The 27,414-nt window shown below is 33.1% G+C and overlaps 1 protein-coding gene across 14 annotated transcripts in view; it reads right to left on the bottom strand.

The window, feature by feature from the left end:
- PCDH15 (protocadherin-related 15) overlaps positions 1–27,414 on the bottom strand; it is a 1,021,780-nt gene that overhangs the window by 702,106 nt on the left and 292,260 nt on the right. For 9 of the 14 annotated variants that reach the window (XM_011938778.1, XM_011938779.1, XM_011938775.1 and 6 more), the window contains exon 3: positions 19,975–20,040. The exons of 2 other annotated variants lie outside the window; for them this stretch is intronic. In XM_011938778.1, coding sequence (XP_011794168.1) covers positions 19,975–20,040 — 66 coding nt within the window. Of the gene's footprint in view, positions 1–19,974; positions 20,041–20,549; positions 20,565–27,414 lie in introns of all 14 variants that reach the window. 3 more of the 14 variants (XM_011938777.1, XM_011938774.1, XM_011938766.1) reach the window with 1 other exon arrangement.

Raw genomic sequence — 27,414 nt, forward strand, 5'->3', positions numbered from 1 at the left:
TTCTTCTCCATGATTATACATATACAAGTGTATACTTATATATGATTTGTTTTATTTGATTTTTAAATAATATCATTCTATACATATTAGTCTATGGCTTGGTTTTTAATATGTTATGATAATTCCCAAAGGTAAGAAAATACTTATATTCTCCAATTTTTGCATGCATGCATATCCATATGTAATTATACATGAATCATAGTATATAATGTATGCTAGATTGCTCTTCTTAATATAATATTTTAGTTGTTTTTTTCTTCTTCTTTTCTCCTGTTTTTCCTTTTCCTCCTCCTTCTTCTCCCCCTTCCTCTTTTCCTCCTCAGTCTATGTCTTTATCTTCTTTGATCAGACCACTCCTTCTTCTGGCTAACAAGTGTGGAATGATTCAAACAATGGGTCAAGCAGATATGTTGCCTAGAGCAAGATAACATTCCCTCACTTGTAAAATGAGGATAAGCGTAGGCCTACATTTGAGGTTTTGCTATTAGAATATATATTCATATACAAAAATGCTTAACATAATGCTTGGCACATAAAGAGAATATAATCAGTGTAAGTGGTTATTAACTGCCCTTCTTATCTTTCGAGCCACTCTATTTATATTTTTCACTTGTATCATGGTGTTCCAGTTATAACAGCCTTTTCTCTATTCCTTAAATAGGCCAAGCTTTCTCTTGCCTTAGGGCTTTTGTACTGGTTGTTTTACCCTTAGGTATTTTATTATGAACTTACTTATGCATCTTTTTCTGTTTCATTTTACCCTCTAACCTATTAGAAATAAATTCTATAAAAGTTGGAGACCGGTTTGTTTTGTTGTACACTATGTCTCTATAGCCTAATATCATGTATGACACAGAGTTTATGGTTTAACATGTACTTGTTGGATGATTGTAAAACTCCATTTGATATTTAGCACCAGAGTAACCCATAAAGATAGGTATTATTCCCTCAATTTCATAAATAATAAAAGTACAACAATGAGGCTAAATGTTTTATTGATAGCTAAGATGGTGAATTGAGCTTGAATCCAGTTTCCTTTTCTGTGTGTTGTATTCTTTCCACTGTTTCCTATATGTTATGCATTTTTAAAATACACATAAAATTAGCTTTATGAGATTGTAAATCTGTTCAAATCATGCATTTTACTGTCTCTGCGTAACAATTATAAGCTCACAATAAGTATACAATATGCATTTGTTATTACTAATGATTCTCTCCCCTTCATGGGTTTATGCTTTTTCTAAATGTATATTTGTCTAGTACATATATGTAAAATATATAATATGTGTAAAATATCCTTTTCTAAGCTTGCTATAAAATCTTACTTGTTTATTTAGGTGCTGATAGTTAAAGTTAATTTGGCAACAGGTATGCACAGGATGTCTCTGAAACCCTTGGAAGACACTGATGGTTTATAAACTTCGACTGTCAGCAGATTGAAAGCAAATCCCAGGCCAAATATATGTGTGTGTGTGTGTGTGTGTGTGTGTGTGTGTATGTGTGCGCGCGCGTGCACACGCATAGGTGTGTGAGTTTATATATAATATGTATAAAATATTATGTTTATATACAATATATAAAATATTATATAATATATACATGTTTTATATTTTGTATGTAAGGCATAAGACAACACAGAGAGAATATGTTTAATACAACAGAAATTCAAAATAGGAAAGTTGTTGCTTGTAAAATAAGGAAGGCTATGGTAGTTGCTGTGCTGAGTAATGATGACCAAGATAACATAAGTGGGATATTTCAGCCAGAAATACGAACAAAAGCAGAATAGATAGAACATTTTTTAAAAAAATATTGAAAGCTACTGCTTAGAGTAGACTTGTCTCACATAGCTGTACTGAGGTGAAACTAAAGCAAGAGATCTTTGGAAATTTTCTCTTGAGACAAATAAGAATTTACCTAGCAATGTACAGCATGCACCCTTTAAATCATCAGGCTGGCAAAAATCATGGTTTGTATAATACTTGACATCGAAAGTTAACCCCTTTTTTATTTATAATTAGAGACAAATGAAGAATTATGTAGAATGTGAGGCAACAAGGGGTGTTTCGATTGTTCTTTCGACACTTAAAGACCTGGAATGTCTGGTCCCTTTTCTCCATTTCTACTGTAATAAAGGCAGTTCAAATTCTCATCATTTAATCCCTGGACCAAAACAGGATCCCCACAACTTGTTCCCCTGATGCCTGAGGCCAACGCACAATGTCTGGAATTTTCTTCTCAAATGTGAACTGACTGTGGTGGTCCAATGCTAAAATCTCACTTCAGGCTCCTAGTGAAGAACTGTTAGCTCTTGGCTAATATCACGTTTCTCTTGGCCAGCTCGCATATTCATAGTTGTCTTCTAATCTTAAAATACACATACATTCACTCAGTAAGCTTGTAAAACTGTATGTCTTTGGACCTCAAATTCAAAGATTCTAATTCCATATTTCTTGGATGTGACTTGGCAATTTACTTTTAAACACATGCTCCAGCAAGTGAAATAAATGGCTACATAGGCATGAAGAACTACATAGATGCCCTAAACACCCTGTATTTTACAACTATTTGCCAAGAACATCTTCCCTGACAACTTGATCTCTTTGTCTTGGAAAATTGATACAAATTCCTCACAACCCAGTTCAGGTATTGTTCAGGTACTGATTCCTTCTCCAAGCTTTCCCTTATTCCTCCTTCCCCCTACTAGATGGTTAACAGATTCCTTTTCTGTATTAATTCTGTGTCTTGCAGATACTTATTTTACTGCCTATTTTATATTTTGGTTTTATTGTCATCTTCAAAAATAAAGTGTAACCTCTTGAAGGGTTGAAAATTACTTTGGTATTAGTAGTTAGCAAACTATTTGGCACATGTTAATTAAGAATAAATAATTGCTGAATTTAGCATTTCTCACACTGACCCTAAGAGTAAGGACCAAGTTATGGTTCTAACATTTTTGTTCATATCATTATACGTAGAAATATAGACATACATATACATATATAAATTTGAACACAGGGTTCTCTTAACATACATCTTATTAGGTACAGAGGAGAAAGAGCTTGGATGTGTGAAAAGGTAGAGTTGCCATTTTCTCTCTGTACTTCATGATTTTTGGTTCGAGAATATATCTAGAATATCACCAACAGTAAGTAAACTATGCTGGGAAAATAGTTTATAATAGATAGGTTTATAATGTCAATTATTAACATACTGCAGACTTTTTCAAATAGGAGAGTTCACTTGGAAATTTAAAAAATGCCAACTGGTCAGTTCTGAGATCAAAGAAATGAAGATTCCTTTGCAATAAAAAGAATCACTTTTTTGTGGTGGTGGTTTTTTCTAAATCTCCACTTCTGCTTATACTGACTATACCCAAATCAAGGAATTATAAATATTAATCTAGTAACTTCAAATTGAGAATTCATAGCCACTAAAATGGGTTGCCTTAAGAAAATTCTTTTTATCCCTCCATTATCGAAGGTCATATGCCTCTTATCAAAGGAACTACACATATATTACAAAGTTATTTTCACTTTTTCTCATGAATTTCTATGTATACACAGGTCTATGTATGTAGCCAATAACACATTTAGGGCAAAATGAAAGAAAGAAAGGCAATATTTCCCATACTCCTAAGTTAAAAATCCCATTTGTCTGTGTGTAATATGGTATTATTTACATGTTATCTGTACAGATTTTGATCATATGCCAAAACATGTCCCCCTTCAAGTTCTATCTGCTCTGTACATCCATATACAATTCAAATAGCTTTCAACAGTTTTATGTTTAATAAATTCTTAGCAAATTAACACAGGAACAGAAAACCAAATATTACATGTTCTCACTCATAAGTGGGAGTTGAACAATGAGAACACATGGACACAGGGATTGGAATACCACACATTTTGACCTGTTGGGGGGTGGAGGTCTATAAGAGGGATAGCATTAGGAGAAATACCTAATGTAAATGAGGGTTGATGGGTGCAGCAAACCACCATGGCACGTGTATACCTATGTAACAAAACTGCATGTTCTGCACATGTACCCCAGAACTTAAAGTATAATAATAAAAAAACAGTAAAGACATTTTGTGTGTATATTCTTAAGGCTGTATAAAATTAACTTATGAAAGTTGATCTAACTACGATGCAACAAATAAAATGATCAGTGATATGGTAGCTCTCCCTTCCTGTAGAGGAGTGATATTATTTAACATGATCATTCTTTAGTGTTAACAATTACTTAAAAATAAAATTTTGACTCTCATTTGGTATAAGTTTTCTGGAATTGGGTGTTAAAGTGTAACTCATATTGTTAGATGTTTTTCATCTTGCATTGTCCATCACACTATCTACTGTATCAAATGCACAGTTCATGACTCAGATCAGCTCTTCTATATATCTGATATATCATAATTTATTAAACTTGAAATTTTTGCATGGAAAATATCACATGTGAGCCACTTGGAACTTTGGAGTATGGTGAGACTTCAACACACTGATTTTTTTTTTTTTCTTAATCCAAATAAAGTACATTGGAAACATGCATACTTGCTTAAAGATCATTTCTATACAGTCAGTATTTAGGTGGATAATTCAAAAGTACTCTACCTAATATAATGTGAATACTAAGGACTAAAAATTTTGATTAAATTTGGAATCTTAACTTTAGAGTTTTTGAGATGAGGGTTTTTGAGAAATTAAATAAAAATTAAATCATTTTCATGTTTGATAAAAATGTATGTGAGAAAGTGTTGATGTTTAGTATTTTTATAAAAATGGAACAACGTATTCTAAAGTGTCAAGAATGCTTATCCTAATATCTAGTAACTAATCCTTATCATAGAGCCTGAATCCTGTAGTAAATTGCCATTGCTCTGCCCTAAATGTTCAATGTTAAAGGTTAACACTATTGGGTCAAATAGAATAACAAAGCAGAAAGACTCCTAAGACATCCTTCAATTGACTAAATTGTGAGTTGGTACTGAATCGCCTACAAAAGCCAGACTGAAAATAAACAACGTTTGCATTTCAGTAAGGTGAATGTAGGAAAGCCAGTTATTAACTCATCAGTATTCTTCAGCTTTACTTTCAAAGGGTACGAGACAAAAAAATGAAAGAAGAAAGTACATATAATTTTCTGTGTTTATTCTACTGACTGTGCAAAGGTACCAGGACAGAATAACATTTGGGAAAAAATAAATGTGTATTCATAAATTCAGGAGACAGATTTTTTTAAGTCCAAAACATGTTTTTTTTTTTAAATCAACTGATTAAAAAAAATAATAATAAGCAAAGCAATGGTTATTTCCATATAACCTTAGGCTTTTTGTTAATAACCACACAATTCTAATTTTTGCCTTTAGGATTCCTTTAATAATTATGTGGCTAATAAACTATTGCTTTTCCTCATGCATCTATAAAGAAAAATACTGACTTATTCCTTATGAGAACATTTCAGAGTATTATTAGAAGCATTTGTCTTGCACTTTACACTATGAAAGCACTTTAATGATCTCACATTGTTTGGAAATCCCAATGAGCTTTTGAGGTAAGTCTCCTAGCTTTATCATTTTACAGATTTTCATTTAAATAATATTAATCCTTTTATTCCTGCATAGATTATTTAATATATTTAATACATATATAATTTATATAAACATATATGCTATATATACATGTCTCATATGCATGCTTTTTAATGCTTTTACATTTTTTCTTAGTATTTTATTTTATAATCAGTGCTTTATGAAAGGATGCATTCCTTTTGAAAACTATGCTTTCTTCAGCTACTAGGAACATGGTATGGTATATGGAAAGAAAAAATGAAAACCTCTGACAATACTTGTAGCTAATATTCATTAGGTTCTTTTTGCTCCATAAAGTATGTAACAAATTTACATGCATTTTACTCATATGATCTGTCACATCAAGCACTAATGGCTGATATGTTGTTGCTCCTATTTAACAGATGAGAGTACTGAAGCATAAAAAGGTAAGTTTCCCAAGCAAGTAAGCAAGTACGAGTCAAAGTCTGAAACATAACAGTGTGTCCATGGAATCTGATTTTTAAATACTGTTAATCACTTTAACAGCACTAATTTGGCAACAACTTATTTATAACTGCTTCCTTTCTCTCAGCCTCAATTTCTCCATATTAAAATTTCAGTATGAGTATTGCCACTTTTAGGATACCCATAGCACAAATACTGTGTCTAAATGAGTGATCATCTTAGTACTGAGAGTAATGGTGCCGATAATAATAGTTTCCATTTACTAAGTCTCTACTCTGTACCAGGAACACTGTGAACATTACTTCCTCTAACCTGCATAACACATCTCCAAGATGAACCTTTCCCTTTTTATAGTTAGAAAAATTAAGAATCAGAGAGATTAATTTTCCCAAGATCATGTAACTAGGACATAGAATGTCTGGAGTTACCATCCTACTGTATGTAACTCAAAGATATTCGTTTTCGTATCACCAAACATTGTAAGTAATTTTTTTTGTTTGTATTTTACAAATCAAAAACCTTTCAGCATGCTTAACGGCAATGCTCTTGAAATCAATATATTATCATTGAATTAAAAACATGAAAAAAACTGGGCAGTCCTCAGTCGCGCTCTAGTACAGATGCTCTTTGACTTATGATGAGATTGTATTCAATAAACCCATCATAAGTTAAAATACCCTAAGTCTAAAATGAATTTCATCTACCCAACCTACTAAATGTCATAGCATAACACAGCCTACCTTAAATGTGTTCAGACCACTTATATTGGCCTACATTTGGGGAAAATCAAATGCCTATTTCATAAATAAGTATTGAATATCTGATGTGATTCATTGAATATGGCACTGAAGTGAAAAACAGAATGGTCATATGGGTGCTCATTATTCACGTACACAACTGAAAGCACAGTAGACCTAAAGAGTATTTGAAGCATCGAACTATAATTAATTTCTGGATGATGGAGATGCTACAGCAACAAAGTCATCAATTTCTCCTCCTTCTGATGAGGTTCAAAATTAGCTGGTACAGGTTGAGTAATCCTTATCTGAAATGCCTGGGATAAGAAGTGTTTCAGATTTCAGATTTTTTTGAATACTGGAATATTTGTATTACATAAGGAGATATCATGGAAAGGTGACCCACGTCAAAATGCAAAACTCATTTGCATTTCATGTATACACACACAGCCTAAAGGTAATTGTATACAATATTTTAAATAATTTTGTGATATTTTTACATGAAATCATGTGTTCAATTTTCTGCCTATGACATCATATTGGTACTCAAAAATTTTCAGAATTTAGAGAATTTCAGATTTCAAATTTTCAGATTAGGGATGTTCCACCTGTAGAAGAAACTGGTTACTGAAACTTATTGATGGTCTAGAGTTTGATATGGTTTGCTGTGTCCCCACCCAAACCTCATCTTGAATTGAGCTCCCATAATTTCCACGTGTTGTGGGAGAGACCCAGTCCGAGGTAATTGAATCATGGGGGCGGTTTCCCCCAGACTGTTCTCGTGGTAGTGAATAAATCTCACAAGATCTGATCGTTTTATACGGGGTTTCCCCTTTCACTTGGCTCTCATTTTCTCTGTTGTCTGCCACCAAGAAAGATGTGCTTTTCGTCTTCCACCATGATTGTGAGGCCTCCCCAGCCACGTGGAACTGTGAGTCCATCAAACCTCTTTTATCTGAATTCACAGTGTTCTTTGGAAAGATATCAAGTTTTGACTGTACAGCTTAGCTTATTTCTTATTATTATATATCTTTCGGTAACAAGCAAGAGCATTTTGTCCCTGCCTATCAGTTCTTAGGAGTCCCTCCTAATTGACGTACCATTTCTTTAACATCTGTATGACACTGCTGATAACAGCAAAGGCCTCCACAGGTTTCTTCATCGGACACTTTCTTGGTTCCTCGGGTTTAACTTCTTCCTCTGCCTCAGCTTCTTTACTTCTTTCTTCCTACAGTTTTATCACTTGAAAACTCAATGCCAACAAACTCATGAATATCCTCTTCATCAATACCCAATTCTAGCTGTTTCTCAAGTGCTAATAACTTGTTACCTACTATTTCATCAACAGCAGTCTTTGTTAAAGCTTTTGAATATGTTCACATATGTCTTCAAAACTTTCTTCTACATGCTGATCATGCATTGCTGTGTGACTTCTTCCTATGCAGTTGCGATGTTCTGGATGGCACTTAGGATGTAAAAACTTTTCCAAAATACTTTGAAGGGAGCTATTGCTCCTTGTTCCATTGGTTGAATGAATGTGGTTTTGTTTAGTTTCAAATACCTAGTCAAAAAAAATTGCTTTTATTTCTGTTTGTTTACTCACTTTTCCTGATTGTCTTTATGCAGAGCCCTCAAGAGGTTAGTGGTAAATTCAAACCCTTGATGTCAGCAGAACTTTGAGCAGTATATTTGGTTATTCATTTCTCCTGAAAAGAGTGATAGCCAAAGAGCATATCTACCCTGATGCACTGGGAAATGTTTTTTTTTTTTTTTGAGACAGAGTCTCTCTGTGGCCCAGGCTGGAGTGCAGGGGCACTATTTCGGCTCACTGCAAGCTCGCCCTCCCGGGTTCAAGCCATTCTCCTGCCTCAGCCTCCTGAGTAGCTGAGACTACAGGCACCCGCCACCATGCCTGGCTAATTTTTTGTATTTTTAGTAGAGATGGGGTTTCACTGTGGTCTCGATCTCCTGACCTTGTGATCCGCCCGCCTCAGCCTCCCAAAGTGCTGGGATTACAGACGTGAGCCACCATGCCTGGCCGGGAAAAGTTAATAGTTTGGCTGACAGTACTTGAACATAATTGGAGCATCTGTGACAGGGAGGTCTGAAGAAGATATATGTGATTAATTCTCTCTACTTGGGTACAGAGTTTAAAGACATTTGTGTCACATGTAGGTGCTAACCAAAGAGTAACTTCAGCAGATGGATAAGTGAAACCATTTGTAGGAGATCAAGTGAGTCCTCTTAGTACTCCCTTGTGTTGTGATCAAAGTTATTGGAAAACTTTAATAGACTAACGCAGGAAGAACTACTAATGGACAACGCTCTTCAGGAACAAACTTTCAGGTCATTGTATTAGACAAAAGACCTGATGATCTGGTTAAAATAAAGGTAATAATGAAATAGGTGGTACAAGAAGGAAGCTATAAACAAGGTATGACCATGTGACCAATTGCAAACATAAGAATTGTGATAATTATGAAAAGTTGTTTCTTATTTTGGTGTGAATATATTTCAAAAAGGTTAACCAAATTTTCCCTTTTTTCCACTTCTCCTGCCATCCCACATAAAAATATAATAGTAATTAACTTTATGTCACCGTATTTAACTTACACAATACTAAAGAGAGAGAGGTGTATCAGAAGAGAAATGAACATCACCCACTGGTGAATCAATGACTTAAGTGAGATTGTATCCACTTTCGGAGTGATGGTTAGTGTGCTTTCAGTTGGTAGAAGGATAGATGTGTCATCTTGGAAAGAAGCATTATTTTACCATTATCTTTATTTGGAATGTAAACATGATTTAAAATGAAATAGATTGATGTCAGTTTGAGGGGTAAACGTTAGTGAAACCACATTTTTAAGAATAATTTTTTTCCTGTTAAAATTGCTGCAGCACCCATTGTACCTTGTGTGGGTATCCTGTTCTACTTTAGCTCTCGCGTACTGTTGCTGATTTGCTGACTTTCCTTGTCAGTATAAAGTAGTTAGTAGCATACAGGTTAAAGGTGGTAACAGATATGGGTTACAATTATTGTCCCCATGGATTCTAATTTGGCCTCATGGACATCAGTTTTCCCTCACTCTCCTCTGCTTCACACTAACTTTTCCTCCCCAACTGCCAGCCTAGATGACTTGCAGCTTCTTCACACCTACTACCAGAAACAGAGAATAGCACTTCACAGATTGCTACATCAGATACCAGTTTTATAGAGTTGATTTTCTACAGAAAATCTTGATTCATATTGATTATCATGTTATTTATTTCCATATTAAGTCTCAACTGATGAATTCAGTTTATGTGATATATCATAAGATCATTTTATGCATAATGTATTTGGGTGATCATATTAAATTTTGAAAAGACTCTTTAAACTCCTGGAATTTTAACTCTCAATCTCAAACCAAACACATATGTAGCCAAACTTTCTAAAATATGATTGAAATAGATTTATATAGCTACTATACATTTAGGTTCAAATTTCCTCTATACATGTTTAAGAGCATTGTTTAATACAAGTCCCTGGATATGTTTTCTATGACCCCAAAATGCTTTGAAATTATGGGTCAAATAAAGTATGCTAGTGCTTACTTATTTTTTTCTTTGGGGGAGTGTTTTCAAATGAACTCTGAAGCCCAGTTGGACACTAACCAAACATTTAAGAAAACATATCATAACCCTTATCTCGATTTTATAAAAGCACTAATACCTGCTAATCAAGCTCAATAATTAAAGCCCAGAGATTTCATCTTTCAAATTCCAAGTTGATATTTGGTGTTGTTATTTATAATGTCCAAAGCCAACTATCTATTTCTTAAGAGAAAATTCAAAACACCCCTTCTAGGGTTCTTGACCTCCAGATATCTTTCTGTCCACCAAGATGTCAAATAAAACATAAAGATTCCATGATATAAATTTAACATGGATTACTGAAATTTGAATAAGAATTCTTATTAAATGTAAAAATACAGAATATGCTTTCTTCACTAGTGTAGATGCAGGTATGGTTTCAGGAAACCTATCATAGCTTGAATTTTTAAAAAATCTATTGATTTTTGAACACGGTATAGATATTTCTGGCATTGTGTGTGTGTGTGTATGTGTGTGTGTGTATTATTGGGGGATGATGCGTATATGTCTACCAATTAACTGTACATGCAATATCTTGCTATCCTATAAAAATGGCATTATCTTTCATTTTAATTTTTAATGAATAAAGGGTTATCAAAATATAGTTGCTACTTCTGAAAATTTAATTTTAATTTTAAATTAGAAATGTCAAATTGCAAATGGCTTTTATTCTCATTTCATGAACTGCAAACTCATATGACATATTGATGTTAAATAGTTTGCAGTTTCTTCGAGTATTTAAATAAAAAATATTTACTCATGCAGAATAATTATATTTTAAAATTACTAACACGTGGAGCAGACAGCAATTATTAATGAAAGTAAAATTTGACTTTCCATTATTTTCTTTAATTCAAAATATTATATTCTGTCTAATTATACTCTTTAAAAATATCATTTCATGATGCACGTATCTACTTTATCTAACTTCCCTTAAAGGCTAAAAGACCTAAGTGAAGATTTTACCATCAAAAGTTAAAAACTAAAGTGAACCATTTTCCAAGAATTAGACAGTATTTTTACACAGTCATTAAATCATACCACATGACAAGGCTGATAAACTTCATCTGTCATATGAAATTATCTAATACCCCAAAATAACTAAAATAAAATATAATTTTATAAATTTACCTGGTTATCTGAATAATCAGGTTTTTCATTTTATGAAATACTCTTAAATGTAAAAAACATTTAAAAAATATGAATACATAAAATATGTATATTTTATTCTTTAATTTGTGATAATATGGGTTTTAAAATACTTTACTGTTAGATTTATTTTTCTTTGATTTGGCCAAATATTCAGTTTCTTTTATTTTTTATTTATTTATTTATTTATTTATTTATTTATTTATGAGATATAGTCTCACTCTGTCACCTGGGCTGGAGTGCAGTGGTGCAATCTTGGCTCACTGCAAATTGTGCCTCCTGGGTTTAAGCAATTCTTGGGCCTTGGCCTCCCAAGTAGCTGGGATTACAGGTGCATGCCCCCATGCCTGGCTAAAATAATATTCAGTATTATTTTATATGTATACATACAAACACATCAGCATTCCCTCACATTAGAATACTGTTACATTATTTTCTATAATTTCAAAAAAAACATCTTAGAGAGCACAAAAAGAAATTTTTGTCATTGTAGACACGGTAATTCAAGCAAAAAAAAATACTTGAAATTAAAAAGAATCACACTACTTTATACATGCAAGGTGAATTTCGATTAAAGGTTAATTATGTTAAAAAATCTTAATCATAGTAATACTCCAAACTATCCTAAATAGGCAGGTAAGTCTCATTTAAGTCCCTTGCAGCTGTTATTTGTGAAATTCATGTTAATGTTAGTGGTTCAGTTACTCAAACAATAGCATTTGAAATGCCTACTATGTACCAGGAGCAATTCTTGGATTATAGCAATGGATCAAAAAATATAGTCTTTGCCCTCACCGAAATTGCAATTTAAGATAATGATCCAGATATTCTCTATTCTGAGATAAAAGGTGCTGACAGTTGTTTGCAGAAAAATATTAGCCACAGGCTTGCAGGTGTGTCTTATCCCTAGAGTGTGTCTTTGTATTTACAGGCTTACAAAATTCTTTTTACAGGGAATTCTTCTTGTTTTCTGACCACTTTGTTAACATAAAAACGATTATATGTTTTATTCATGTAATAAGATTTACAGAAGACATTTCTTTTACATATTGTTAAAATGTTAGTGCTATCTCTGATCAACTATATCACAGAATGAAGAAGGCACATCTTTGTGTAGTCTTAAGTTTAACTAACAGTCAATAATTGAAAAACTCAAAAGTGAGGTAATCTTAGAATCCTAAAGACAACATATATATAATCATAGTAATGTTCACACAGTTTCCTATCAGTGTTTATTTGCCAACAATAATAAAGACTTTATATAAAATAGTGATTTTTAATCAGAGAAATATATAAAGTTCACAATGCAGGATTATGTGAAAGGATAATAATTATCTGTTAAGTTTAAATTGCTGGTATTTTAGTTAACTAAAAATCTGTCATGAGTATTAACTGATTGATCTCTCCTGAAAAAAATGAAAGCAAGGAGTAGCATATAGTTAATGTTTTTAAGAAAGCATGAACAAGTATGAAGAAGAAATATATTTTGTGAGATTTAGCTGGAATTTGAAATTGGCTAAAATAAAATTGAAATAATTGTTTTTCTCCTGGGATTCAAAATAGACTTCAAAAAATAGTTTTAACTGAAACAAATCTATTTATTGTGAAATATTATTTCAAATACATCAAGATCCAAGGTGTCAAAAGAATATTTAAATAATACAAATAAAACATTTACTTACCAAAACTTTAATATTTGCTATGCAATACATAATGGAAATTCTACTAGAGGTATCAATTGATAATCAGTAATAGAAAAACAGAAAGAAAATATTTGTTATAACAGCATTCCATAAAACATACTCATTGGAAAGAAATTTTAAATTGATTATGTCCAAGATTTGGTAGAGTCTCAAGTGTAGCATGAAAATTAATCACTTACTATTTTTAAGTCATTTATAATATTTAATCTGACTGTTGTCAATAAGATCCCTCATATCTCTAAATAAACCCTTGTAAAGATACTGAATAAACTCCATAGAGAATATTGATGGGATGTTATTTGCTATTTTCTCACAAATAATGCTCACACCTTGCCTGTCCCGAAGTACTAAGATAAAACCTAGCATGTTAATCAATTTTCACCAAAATATATTCAATAAAGAAGATCATTTTGTCAAGCAAAGTACATATGTTTGTAAGGATGTATCTGAAATGTGAAGCTGCTATTATTGAATCTTCCCTCTTTATTAATGATTTTTTAAGAGAATGTAATATAACAAAAATCACTTGTTAATTTTGATGGTACCACATTATTACATTTTCTGACTCTGAATATTACTTTACAATAGAAATCCATCATGTTCATATTGACCTTTGAGATGACTGCAATAATCCTCTACTATATGTTAAATGAGGCAGTGATACCACTGAGCCAAACTGAATGACTTACTGCATTTTCTGATTTTTTTCTGAGTAAAACATATTTTTAAAGAATAAGGTTATCTGTGATTGTGAACAAACATATCTATACACAGTTGTAAATCTGCATTTTTAATTATGTACTTCTAGGACATTGAATGAAAGATGAAAAAAGAATTATTCTTTGTAAACCAAATGTTGCTAGATGAGGTCACCATCAACTGATTTGTTGGCAAATCCATTAAAAAGTCAAAAACATTTTTGACTAATACATTCAATCAACATCCATCTTCTCTATTTCAACCACATTTGCTCTTTCTCATCTTCTCCAGCTATCTTCTTGCCATTTGTTAAACTTATCAGTCATATTCCTCTGTCTATAATGTGAATTCCCTGGGTGAATGCATGGCTCAGATCTTCAGTCTGAACTTTATACAGTTTTGCTCAAATGTAATTTCCTCAAAGAAACAAGTCCTCTATCTGAAATAGCATCACTGCCTCCTCAGTTGTTCATCACTCCTTGGTTTCTCACTCTGTTTCATTTTTTCTCCCTATAGTTACCTGTCTCTACCTCCACGTGCAAAGCGGTTTTGCCTGTTTCCTTCTCTGATGCATCATCAGTACCACAACAGATTCTCACACAGTACAGGGTGTCGATAATCATACCTTGAATAAACAACTAAGTAAATAAATGATTAATGAAATGATTGATTGATTGAACAACAAAATTATGTATTGGGCATGTGTTCAAGATTGTCTGTAATAGGGAATGAGAGAATTGCAAGCAGGTGGTCTTCACTTATATTCTAGGTCAGCTACTTTGTTGTAAAAATGAAGACAAATTTGGGAGAATAAGTTTGCTCCTATACTTTGACTAGGAACTATTGTCTTTCTTACTCAAAACCAACTTAAGAAGCAACCCTCTCAACCATACCCAAGTCTGACAACTCAAAGCACTGCTCTGTAAAATTGTAAATTTTCAAAAGCAAACATACAGATGACAGTAAAAGCAATATCCTAGTTTTCAATGTGTCCTGAGGTACATGAAAAGAGCTTAGTGCTAACCAGGTCAGCATTTTTGGCTTGAGAACCAAGGATTACTGCATGACAAAATGGAGAATCTAGAAAGCAAAAACTTGAATCAATGGCAAAAAAATCTTGATTCTTGTCATCAATGGCAAGTTGCTTTGATGGATTTTTTAAAAAGCACCCAATAGGCCAGGTGTGGTGGCTCACACTTGTAATCCCAGATTACTAGGCGAGCAGATCACAAGGTCAAAAGATTGAGACCATCTGGCCAAAATGGTGAAACCCCGTCTATACTAAAAATACAAAAATTAGCTGGGTGTGGTGACACATGCCTCTAGTCCCAGCTACTACCCGGGAGGCAGAGGTTGCAATGAGCCAAGATCAAGCCACTGCACTCCAGCCTGGGCGACAGACTCCATCTCAAAAAACAAACAAACAACAACAACAAAAAAACAAAAAATAAAATAAAAAAACACTCAATATATTAGTATATATCTACATTTTGTTGAATAAACCCATTTGAATTTAATAAAAAGTAGTGTACTTTAACAGTACATAGATTATAACACTTTCATAAAACTTTTATTATTGAGTATACTTAAGAGATTCATTTCTATTTATACTGAAAAGTAAGTATACATACTTTGCTTAAACTACACTACCTGAAATAAATATAAAATAAATGTTCGTTTTAGTATATATGTCAAATTTGTATGAAGTAGTCATGGATGAAGGGATATCAAGTACTTTCATATTCATTAAATCACATGACATCACTTACATTTCATTGAATTACATAAGTAATTCAATTTAGGAATAGTTGGCATTTGAATATTTGTTTTGAAAACTGCTGTAGGAAATATTTTAAGTCCAGAAAATGTTTCAAGATAGTTTTTGAATTACAATTTTTATCTAGTAATTGCTAAGAACCTTTATACTGTTGATTACTGCACTCTATTCAAAAATGAAGGTAGTGATCAGATTTTCCGTGTCTTAACAGGTAAGAAACTCACAGCACAATTGGCTCAGTAACACAAATCAGTAATCTAACAGTCAATATTTGATCATAAGGAAAGGAAGAAGTGAAAGAACTGTTTATGGTAAAAGCAAATTTAGAGAAGAAGGGCCTTGAAGAAAAGGAATGGTAAAATCTAAGACCTTGAGAGAACCCGTGTAAGGAAGAGAGGATGGAGAAATACTGCTTAGGAAAGTTCTGTGCGGAGAAATTCTTCATGAGCTTTACTTCAAAGCCAGTAATTGAACTTTGGGGCTTCCTCCATTCTCACATCGATAAATTTCTACAAGCAACTCAATCCCCAAATAACTTTTTAAAAATTGTACAATCTAAATGTAAACTTCTTCATTGAGTCCATCATGGCAACCTTGGTTGATGTTGCTTTCAAATTATGGAGATACCTCAGAATTACCTTTCATTTCCCAAATTTACTAAGAATGTGCAATATATTTTAAACTTTAAATTCACGAAGCTCCTTTAGGGTGGGTCTTCTAATCTTTCATGTAGTGATATCCTTTTGCCTCTGAATCTGTCCATTTCTTTACAGTCACAGTGGTGTGTTCTAACCACGACTTAAAATCATTTTCTCCTTCCCTTTACGTAGTAGTGCCTGTACACTTCAGTAGATTCTGAGAATTAGTTTGAATGAGTGGTTCCAAAGTCTGTTTAATGTCAATCTATAGTTGCTGTAAAGCAGCCAAGGACTCTGATGTGGCTGGCACTCAGTGGCAGGTCTTTAAATGTCCCAGAGTAACTGTCCCCACCTCTGTCCTTTCAGTAAGGCTTCAATGCTAAAAGCCTCGTAGAGTCAAGAGAAACTAGAAAATATCTGTTCAGAAAGATATTTTAGACATTCTCATTTAATTAAACATAGATAATGTGGTCTGTTTCTCAAATGCATTCTCCCCTCAAAATGAAATTACATACTAAATACATTCTACATGCTAGTTCAAGAGCTTTCTGGTGGTAGTCAGGAACCAACATATCTCTTTGTGTGCCCACTTTGCCCCTTTACAATGTAAGCTTAGTATTACCAGTAGTTGTGATGAAAATAATCTCTTGCTCAGCCCAAGATGATGTAATGGATCTGTCATTAAGGTGCTGTTGAGGACAAAGATCAGGAAGCGAAAGCATCTAACAGAGACCAGGGTGAGAAAGAAGCTTATGGATCTCCATCTGTTAAATTTGTAATTCTTCCAAGCATGCACATATGTATAAGTGCACTTGACATATATATTCACAAAGAATATTTCCATCCCACAAATTATAAAAGTCTTTGAAAGATAGAGATGTGTATAAATAAGTTTTATATAAATGTAGCTCAATGACTTACATAAACAATTAGCTATAATTTTAAAAAATGAGCTATTTAGATGCTTTGCTTTAGTAGTGAATGTATTTAGCTACAGAGATCGTTTAGCAATAGACATCAGTTAAGTGAGCCACAGGCAAGTTGATTTGAAGTAAATTTACTAATTTAGCTGATTAAAGATTTGTTAAGCCTTTCTTTTCAAAGAAGCCTCAAAGTCTTTAAAACTGAGTGCTCATCATTCTGGTAAAATAGGAAACCCACATGTTTTATTACCACCAATTAAAAGATACTGGAAATGAGAAATTAAGAGAGTACAGACCAAGGCTAAAAATAACTGTTTCTTTTCTTTACTTTCTGTTTTTCAGACAGGATCTCACTCTGCTGCCCATGCTTCAGGGCAGTGGAATGATCACAGCTTACTACAACCTCCCCTCCCGACCTCCCAGGTTCAAGTGATTCTCATGCCTCAGCCTCCCAAGTAGCTAGGACTATGAGTGGGTGCCACCACACCTGACTAATTTTTGTATTTTTAGTAGAAACAGGGTCTTGCCATGTTGGCCAGACTGGTCTTGAACTCCTGAGCTCTAGCAATCCAGCCACCTCAGCCTCCCAAAATGGCGGGACTATAGGCATGAGCCACCCAACATGGCCAAAAATAACTGTGTCACTGGGAAGTTTAGACTGCCTAAAGAAAAATATAAAACCATTTGCATAGATTTTTCCCTTAGATTTTTAAGACAAGAATGATTAAAACACTACATTATAATATCTGGCAGAGGTTCATTTGATCATCATACTTTTAGAAATTTAATGCAAAAGAGAAATGCAAAACATTATTCTCTAGATCGGTATTTATACTTTTTGTGGTGACACTTAAATAACTCTGGCAGCTTTCTGAGTAGCTGGCAGTTTCTACAAAATAAGCCAAGTAAGGAGCACAACATTACTACACTATATCATGTCATTTTCTTCTAAAACAGAAATATTGAACTTTCACCACATGCTACTGTACAGCAATGCTATGGTAACATCTTCGTAGAGTTCCTACACTCCTTGGAAAAGTAGGATCTAATCAGCACAAAAGGAAATAAACTATCATCATTGCTGTTGCTATAATTACCTAGTTGGCAAAATAAGCTCTATACAGAATCACACATTAAAACAAATTTGCTTAGGAAAACTAAATGTTTTATTTCAGCTCAGCTTGTATTTTCAAGTGAATTGGTTAACAATTAGAAAAGAAATTGTTGATAAACGTTGTATTATGTTTATTGAATTTTTATTTCTGGTTAAAAAGGTTAACTGCTTTCGCTGCTGAATATTTAGAAAATATAGATTTCTTTCTTTAAAAATAGTTAACCATAAGGAAGCCGTAATTCATCATTAGAAGACAGAAGCTTTCTTTGTATATCTTTTACTTTATAGTATTTTGATATTTTTTCTCTACTGTAGACACATTTGGGATTTATTTCCTACTTACATAAATGCATCATAATAACTCTAACTCCATAGGATTTTATTATCAATAAGGATAGATTTTAAAAACATAATCAAAATGTTCACATTTTTGTAATTACTTAATGTGGCAAACATTTTGTTGATACTTAAATTTGTTTAAACAGAGGCCAACAGTACTGCAGCTATTTCTGAGTGATTTCAAAGAATGTGCGGGAATATACGTCTGTGTCAATTCTTTAAAAGAGTAAAAGGAGCATCTGTAATGCAGCACAATTAATCATGAAGAAGTAAACTGATGCAGGAATTGCCTGTACATATTTTCAAAGTACATGCAGATGTGTAGATTGAATTACAAGAAAAAGATCACTTTCTAATAAGGCAATTGACATAATTATTTTGTAAAAAATACAAAAGTGCAAGAACATACTTTAGAATAAATATTAAGTACAAACTTAATGGAAGAGTCTGTCATGTAATCAGCAGACAAAATGAGCCACAGACCACATTTACATACTTAGTTTAAAATAGAAACAGAGTCCCAAGAGAATAGAAACAGAGTCCCAAGAGATAACCATTTTACTGCTGCCCAGTTGAGGAGAAAACAATTTAAATACTTCTACATTAAAGTTCAGAGAGTCAAGGCGGCTGCTGCAGAACAAAAACACTAATGATAAGGGAAAAGAAAGTTTTCCCAAAGAGGAACTTGACATGAATTAGATATTGTTAATTACTTCAGACGGCCCAAGTGAAAATTCAGACTTCTTTCTCCTTCTTGGCCTTATTTCATGTTCTCACTTTCTAAGCACAGTTGGTTTTCATGTTAATCAGTCACAATCACCATGTCTAATCGACTGTGGATCTAGATCCTTACCAGATCCCGGCCAATATAAGTTAGCAATGTAAGGCTTATTTTGTGGTCCATTTCTTTGGAGGAATACGTTGTGTTTCAGTTAGATGACTATATACATGACACTCGACTTCTAGTCCATATCTGGATGCATTCTTGAGTTGACTCTGAATCAAATAATTTCTTCTAAATCAAAACTAAATATTTATATTAATCGAATGAGGCTTTTATAATGTATTCCAAGTAAAGCATGAATTTCCAGAAAATGGCATAATTGAAACCCATACTAGAGGGGAATTATTCATGGATTTGGGTTGAAACTTTCATCTTAGTACCTCTACTTATAGCAGATTGAGAATCAAAATCTGAAGAAAACTCTCTTAGATAAGACATTTGTAAAATAAAAAACTCACTCACCATTCCGACTCTCTTCATCAATAGCAACTATGGTAGCTGGAGGTCCTCCTCTAGCTAGTTTGCAATCTAAAGAGAGAAAATAACGAAAAGTAAGAATTGACTGCAGGGGCACACACACTGAGAAAAAAATTCATTGAGGTGAATATTAATATTTAAAAAGGAAAATCTTGCAACCTAATTAATATGTGTCACTACTTTTAATATCATTTAAAAATATTTTGTAATAACGACATAAATTCCTTACCACATCATAATACAGTCACTTTGTGCACCACAAACTACTCAAATCTTACTGAGAAAACACCAGCAGGCACCACTGGAGAGTGGAAGTCCTTCAGGACAGAGATAATGTGATGGAAATTTAACCCAAAGAAATAACATAAAGGGATGATTAACAAGGATAAATTGTAATTAAAGCATCACAACAGAAACAAACATAATTGGACTTTAATTGTGATAAAGGGTCTAATTAGAGAGAGTGAATAGAATTTTAATAATGTTCTAAAGAGAATAAAACAAAGACAGACAAGCAATGCTCATGAAGTTGTTTGGGGTTTTTATTTTTGTCATCTTACCCTCATATTGCCAGTCTGGAGTCAAAAGTATAGAGTCATCAATGGAAGCAGATCAGAAAAATGGAAGAAAGGAAGGAAGAGAGAATATATGTATATATTTAGTGAGAGATTTAAAGATATAGAAAGCATTATACCATAACATTATCTAATGATTTGTGGAAATAGAATATATAAACTTCCTATCAGATTTTGTATTTCTAATATAATACTAACACATTCACTGGATAATACACATCATTAGCATTTTAAAAGCCATTACAAAAAGACTTGAAAATAACAAAAATTGCTATGTTTCTTACGAAAAGATAAATATGAATTACTTATGAACAGTGTGTTATCCGTATGCTGAAAAAACTTTAAGAATAGTGCCTGTCAATCAGTAGTGATGGTTAATTCATTATTTCAAACACTGCTAATATCCTGCCAGGTATCACATGATAATGAACATAAAAATAGTATCATGAGCTATAACATCTATGACAGTTGAAATGTGAAAGCTTTGCCTGCAGGATGTCAAATGTGCATCTCTGAGACGTAAAGTACTCTCCTAGGAAATACTCTGTGAGGCTGAGAGCGGTATGTCAAGCAGTTATACATACACGGCACACTTCTGTACAGCAGTGGAAATTAATTTTGCTTAATGTTTTCCAAATTCGTGTGTTATTTGGGAAATAATTTCAAGGTTTATTTACTCATTTATTAAAATTCTGCCATTTATTATGTACATACACATGAAAAATTAGGCCTTTGGGAAGCACTGTTCTGTATTGTAAGGTATGTACTCTCTCATATGAAGCAAAGAAGCTGGGAGAGCTACAAATTTTCTCTCTTTATACTTGTCAATATTCAAGGAGTTCCAAGTCATAACATTTTCAGATCTAAAATATCTCATACTCATTATGCCTCTTCCTCTCCTTATGCCGTCCGACAGAGCTCAGCACTACATTATTTGTCATCTCTGCTCTTGATTTAGTTTCCTCGCTGATCTCCCAGAAGTCTTGTTCTCATCCTGCATTCATCTATTCCTTTCATGAGAATGATTTTCATGTACCCAAATCAAAAGTGAAATAATGGCAGTCCTCTGAACAAAAACCTTACATGTTTCTTTTGGAGAAAAGGGAAAAAAAGAATCAGAAGAACAAAGTTTCTTCACATGGCCTCAACATCCTTTATTGAGAATTAAGCAACCTGTCCTTCAATTACATGAATACTCTTACTGCTGCTGGAATGTACCTTGTATTTTTAGGAAAATTTTGTTATCTAAATTCATTGTCACCTTTTTCTGCCTAGGAAATCTCTGCTTCTTTTCGTAGAATTAGATATTTCATATATTTGCACTTTAGTGCAAATTAATTTTGATTAAAGCCTTCCAAATTTTTATGTTACTTAAAAAATGATCTCATCATTTACTTGTTTATTTACTGTTTTATAAAATCTGCCAATTATTATGCACATAGAAATGAATAATTCGGCTTTGGAAAGCACTGTTCCATATTTTAAGGTATACACTCTCTCATATGTACTCACTACACATATATACACTCATGTCACTGTGTGCAAATGCCATAATACCTACTGAAAATGGATAAAATGTATGTATTTTAGTGTGAATATTGGTAGAGGAATAAATATTTAAACAACTTTATGGGCAAGCAGAATATAGAAAAATAAAAGAAGGGAAAATTTGGATATAAATATTTTTAAACCTTTTTACAGTTTGTTACTATTAACTTTAAAGGTAGGCTTTATGAAGCTAAGTCAAATAATATCTTCATATTCCAGCCCTTCCTCACTCTCCACCTTAATTTCTCCACCAAAGTTAATTCTCCATTCATACCAAACCAAATTTATGTGTGTTGCATCAACTGTTAAAACATACTTTCCACTCTTCTTCCCCTGGTTAATTTTATTCCTCTTTCAAGAATCTGTCAGGCATCAGCTCTTCTTGAAAATCTTTCTCATTGTCATTGTAGATTAAATGCTTATTCTCTGTATTCCTGCAGTACACACTGTATCCCATTGGACTAATTGTACCATTGGCAAAATACTAACATGTCTTTCTGTCTCACAAGAGTTCCTTCAGACCAAGCCTGCATCATTTTCACCTTGGTAACCTCAGAACCTGATCCTGGTCCTGAAAGAATGTTTGTTGACTTTTTCCACACTGTAGCCTTCCAAGCTACAATCTTCCATTAAAACCTCTCCATAAGAGCTGCTCAAAAATCTGTGTTCTCACTAACCCCTCAATAGCAGAAACATTCCAGAAGAAGCTTCTTAACTACCTTTTCTCCTGCTACAGTACCCTTGCATAATTCCCACGAAGATTTATTCTTTTAGTAGATTCAAAATTCTCCCCAATAAAACATTTTTTGTATACTACATATACTTCTGGATAAATACAAAAATAATTTAAACTTTTTGATGACTCAAAACACAAAATGAAAAGAGGTTAGGCAGACACATAATAAACAATCTATTAATAACATTGTTCATAATTAAGTGTTTGTTTTAAAATGATGCATTCAAGAAAGTATAATTAATTAGTTTTGAAGTACACAAAAGCATTTTTAATAAGAACAATTATATTTAGAATTGTCTAGAAAAGAAAGTAACTTGGAGGTAACAGTCAACTATATATTATGTATGAAAATATCCAAATGTAAATCAAAGGGAAGACTAGAAAGCAATTTGGGGGATGGGGAGATTGTACTCTATGGTCTGTGGATCATCTGTCTGCCACAGGAAAGTCAGGTGAACTGCTGATACCTGTACCTTGGGAATGGACCTCCTTAATCTATTTAATTTCACCCTTGACTGTCCCGGTTAAATCACAAATTCATTGTTTTTCATGCCTAAAGTTTCTAGCCTGTTAGGCCTATACTTATTTTCCATATCCAATTTGTTATAAAGTACAGGATGTGAATATGAATATCTGAACGCTCAGTGTGGCTTGTTTCTGCAAACTTGTCAAATGCTAAAAATAAGCCATGTATTTAAAAATATTCATGTGCAATAGATGGGATATAAAATCCAAAGAGAAGAATTAAAAAGACAAATAATGCCTGATCTCACAGATACTAAACCTATGATACTCTTTTTACATTGTAGCCTGAATTTTAAGAGCATGTTACAGAGAGGTCAGACAAAGGCTTTTGAATATCTAGGATTTCCCAAACATGCTCATTTTGTAAAAATAAGAGGAAGCAGCCAGGAAATAAAATTCTATTCCCACTTTAGCCTATTCTCAAAATGTTATTTTAACATTGAGCAACGTGTTTTCAATAAAACTTCAAAACTATTTACTTTAAAAAATATATTAACATAGTAATTGCCCCATATGTTAATAACTTGTGTATTGAATTTTCTACCCATATTTCTCTTCTGAGCCTGGGTCCCATTTGCCCAGACAACTTCTGTACTTGCAATTTCAAAGTTGTCTTAAATGTAGCACTCCAAATCACATCCCAGTTGCTATCATAGCCCAAAACTGGACATTTCCAATATATATTATTTCAGCGAATGGCATAATTCTGCAGCAAGCTGCATAAGCCAGAAACTAGGAAGTCACATTTCACTTTACCCATCTTTCTAGCTTTCCAAAATGCATCAATCAATAAGTCTTGAATTTAACTCCTAAAGAGAAACTTGTGATATCCACTCATTGTTTTTAATCTGCAGTAGTATCAGACTAATACTATCTCTTAACTAATCAAATAGGTTTTCCTAACTGCTTTCCTTACAATCAATCTTGTCCTTACTCTAATTTAATTTTCTATCTTTAAGCAGAGTGATCTTTATAATGAAAACCTTGCTTATTTTAAAAATAATTTACCATTTATTTTAGGTTATAAGCTAAAATATTTTGGCCATCTACAACTCATCACAAATACGATTCTAGAATGTAAACTAACATTTTATATAACCTACAAAGTCCTGCACAATATACCTTCTCCTTCCCTCTCCAGTCTCATCTATTTCCATGTTCCTATTTTCTCAAAACAAAATAGTTTTTGATCCCTTGACTAGGTAAGGTGCCCCTATATACACTCTCATAACTCTGCCTCATAATATCAATTTATAATTACTTGATTCTTCACAGAAAGAAACTCAGTGATAACATCGACCTTGTTTCTATTCCTCATGGTTGTGTCCACAGGGCAGATTTTCCTGACACATTTTTGATTCCAAGCAATTACTTACCGAAGGCAAAAACGAAGGGCCTCAATCAAATTTGTAACAATAAAAGTAAAACAACACTCTGTACATTAATTCCCTTTTTTCTAATTTTTCAAATGTCTTTCTCAAATGAAAGTACAGCAGGTCCTTGAATGACATTGTTTCACTCAATGTCATTTCATTGTAACAATGAAAAAAACAAAAACAAAAACAAAAAACAAAAAACAACCAATTCCAGGCCTGCATCACCATCTGTGTGGAGTTGGCAAGTTCTCCCCAAATCTGTGTGGACTTTCCCTGGGTACTCCAGTTTCCTCCCACATCTCAAAGATGTGAATGCTAGGCTCATTGGTATGGCTACATGGTACCAGTGTGAGTGTGGGTGTGTGTGTGCGTGGCCCTGAGAAGGAATGGTGTCCTGTCCAGGGTAGGTTCATGCCTTATGCCCTGAGCTACTGGGCTAGCAGGCTCCCTGATGGGAGGCTCTGAACTGGTAAATAATTATCTCACTTTTTTTGATTAATCTTTCTTAAATGAATGTATAGCTCACATTTATTTCAATATTTAATATAAGAACTTTTTTGTCTTTATTTAGAAGTGTGGTGATGTTTCTGTAACCATAACTATGCCATGGGAACTTAACTTGTTTATATTTTGTTTAGCCTATAATAAAATTGGGTTTCATTATATGTCATTTCCTTTAAAGTCTCAATTTCCAAGAACCTATGGACAATATTAACTGAAGACTTACTGTAATGAGGAAAAAATGGACGGATAATTTGTTGTCTAAAGATAAGGTCATTGGTTATATCTCAGCAGATGTGAAAGGCTACCAATAAAGTAACAAAGGTGCAGAGAATTCTGCAAGACTTTGAGGTTATTTGGAACAAGTTATGAAAGATTAGAGAGAGCTCACAATCATGAAATAAAGTGATAAAAAAAGGAGAAAAATATTCACCTGCTTCCAATTGTCTATAATTTCTATTAGAATTCCAAGCTGTTTTATGATTTTACCAAATTGTATCTTAAAGGAATAAAACTAAGAAATTTCAAATACTAAAGTTGAAATTATGTCAAAGATCAACTTACCTTTTTTTGTCATCTTAGAACTTTTAAGCTATTCCTTACAAGCTGCGTAAATCACCAGTGAACTCTGTGGCACCCAGTAGAGTATTTGACTTAACATAATCACTTAATTTATTTACTGAATTAGGAAGTATCTTCCTCTATGGAAAAGTAATAAAATGAATAATCTCTCAAATCCTTAGCTTTAACCATTTCAAATCTTTCAGGGATTTGTTTTAAGATATTAAAGAAATGGATTTCTAATATATTATAGTGGTTGTGAACATGTGCTTTGGGGTCACAAAACCTAAGTTCAAATCCTAACTTTGCTTTTTAACAGTTGTATAATATTGGACAAATTATTAACCTCTTGTATTTCATTAATGGGGATAAGGGTAATTACAACTAACTCATATATTTTTACAACAAGGACAAAATGAGAAAATCTATGGTAATTTCTTACAAGGGTGGCAAAATGTACAGGCAGAATAGGCATACATTTGCTTTTTATAGTATCCTTATTTTCATGACGAATATATTTGAATAAAATGTTTCTTTTCTATTTTTTTCCCTTGATTCAAGGGCTGATAGTAAATGTAGTAAATAGACCCTTAGCTTTTCCAAATATTCAGTGATGGTAGATCTCAGTTATATATGGGATTGTGAAATGTATTTTTATTAAGAATAAAAGTAATTACAGGAAATGTCACTGGTGGTCTGTAGGGACAAAAATTTGCTTGAATTCCTATCCCAGATACCAAGCTAGATAATCTCTGATGGATTAAATTTACTAGGGAAAAATAGACTCCTTGAACTTGAAGCTTAAAAAAAGTAATGGGGTTCTCACACTCCTCTACTGGTCAAACTATGTCCCTGAAATGTGTCGGTGAGATTCCACAGAAAGATCAAGGAAGAGTTGCAGATTTTGTGAAACCTCTATTCCTGTCAACATTTCTCTATTACCAGTTTGGTTATTGAGAGTCATCTAGTCTCTTGCTCATGTGTTTGCATTTACACACACACACACACACACACACACACACACACACACACACGAATCTATTGCTAAGTTCAAAGCAATTTGGTCCCCCTTTCAAAGAGGGTACTGTGTTATCTTCACATTTCATGCTACACAAGCGTTCTGTTTTCAATTTGCATGTCACAAGCAGCAGCAGAGGGACTGTTCTCATTTTTCCTGTTGATCTTTGGTATATTCACCTTCAGGAAAATACACACAAGAGTGAAATCTTAAGACAGATACTGCTTGTTTTACATTTTGACTGCTTCATCCAAAAGAAAAAGTTTGAACTTGAATTTATAAAATCAATGGAACAATAGTCTAAGTTATATGATCTAAAGTTACAGTCAACAAAGTAACGGAAAAAGACAATGATTGAACAAAACCAAAATAAACTGAGTAAACTTAAGGATATAGCAAGTAATTCAGTTTCAATTCAAGAATAGGATATGCTACTTGTGCTTAGTCTCTTGGCATCACTATTTCCTGATTTCGGATTTCACCATGAAAGGAGCAAATGACATTTTATGTACCTTAGTGTCATTATTCATTGAATTATATAATTTGATGAAGACTTTCCAACAGCATTGTCTAGTAATACCCACC

Source organism: Colobus angolensis, unplaced genomic scaffold (genome assembly GCF_000951035.1).
Source record: "Colobus angolensis palliatus isolate OR3802 unplaced genomic scaffold, Cang.pa_1.0 Scaffold177, whole genome shotgun sequence".
NCBI lineage: Eukaryota > Metazoa > Chordata > Mammalia > Primates > Cercopithecidae > Colobus > Colobus angolensis.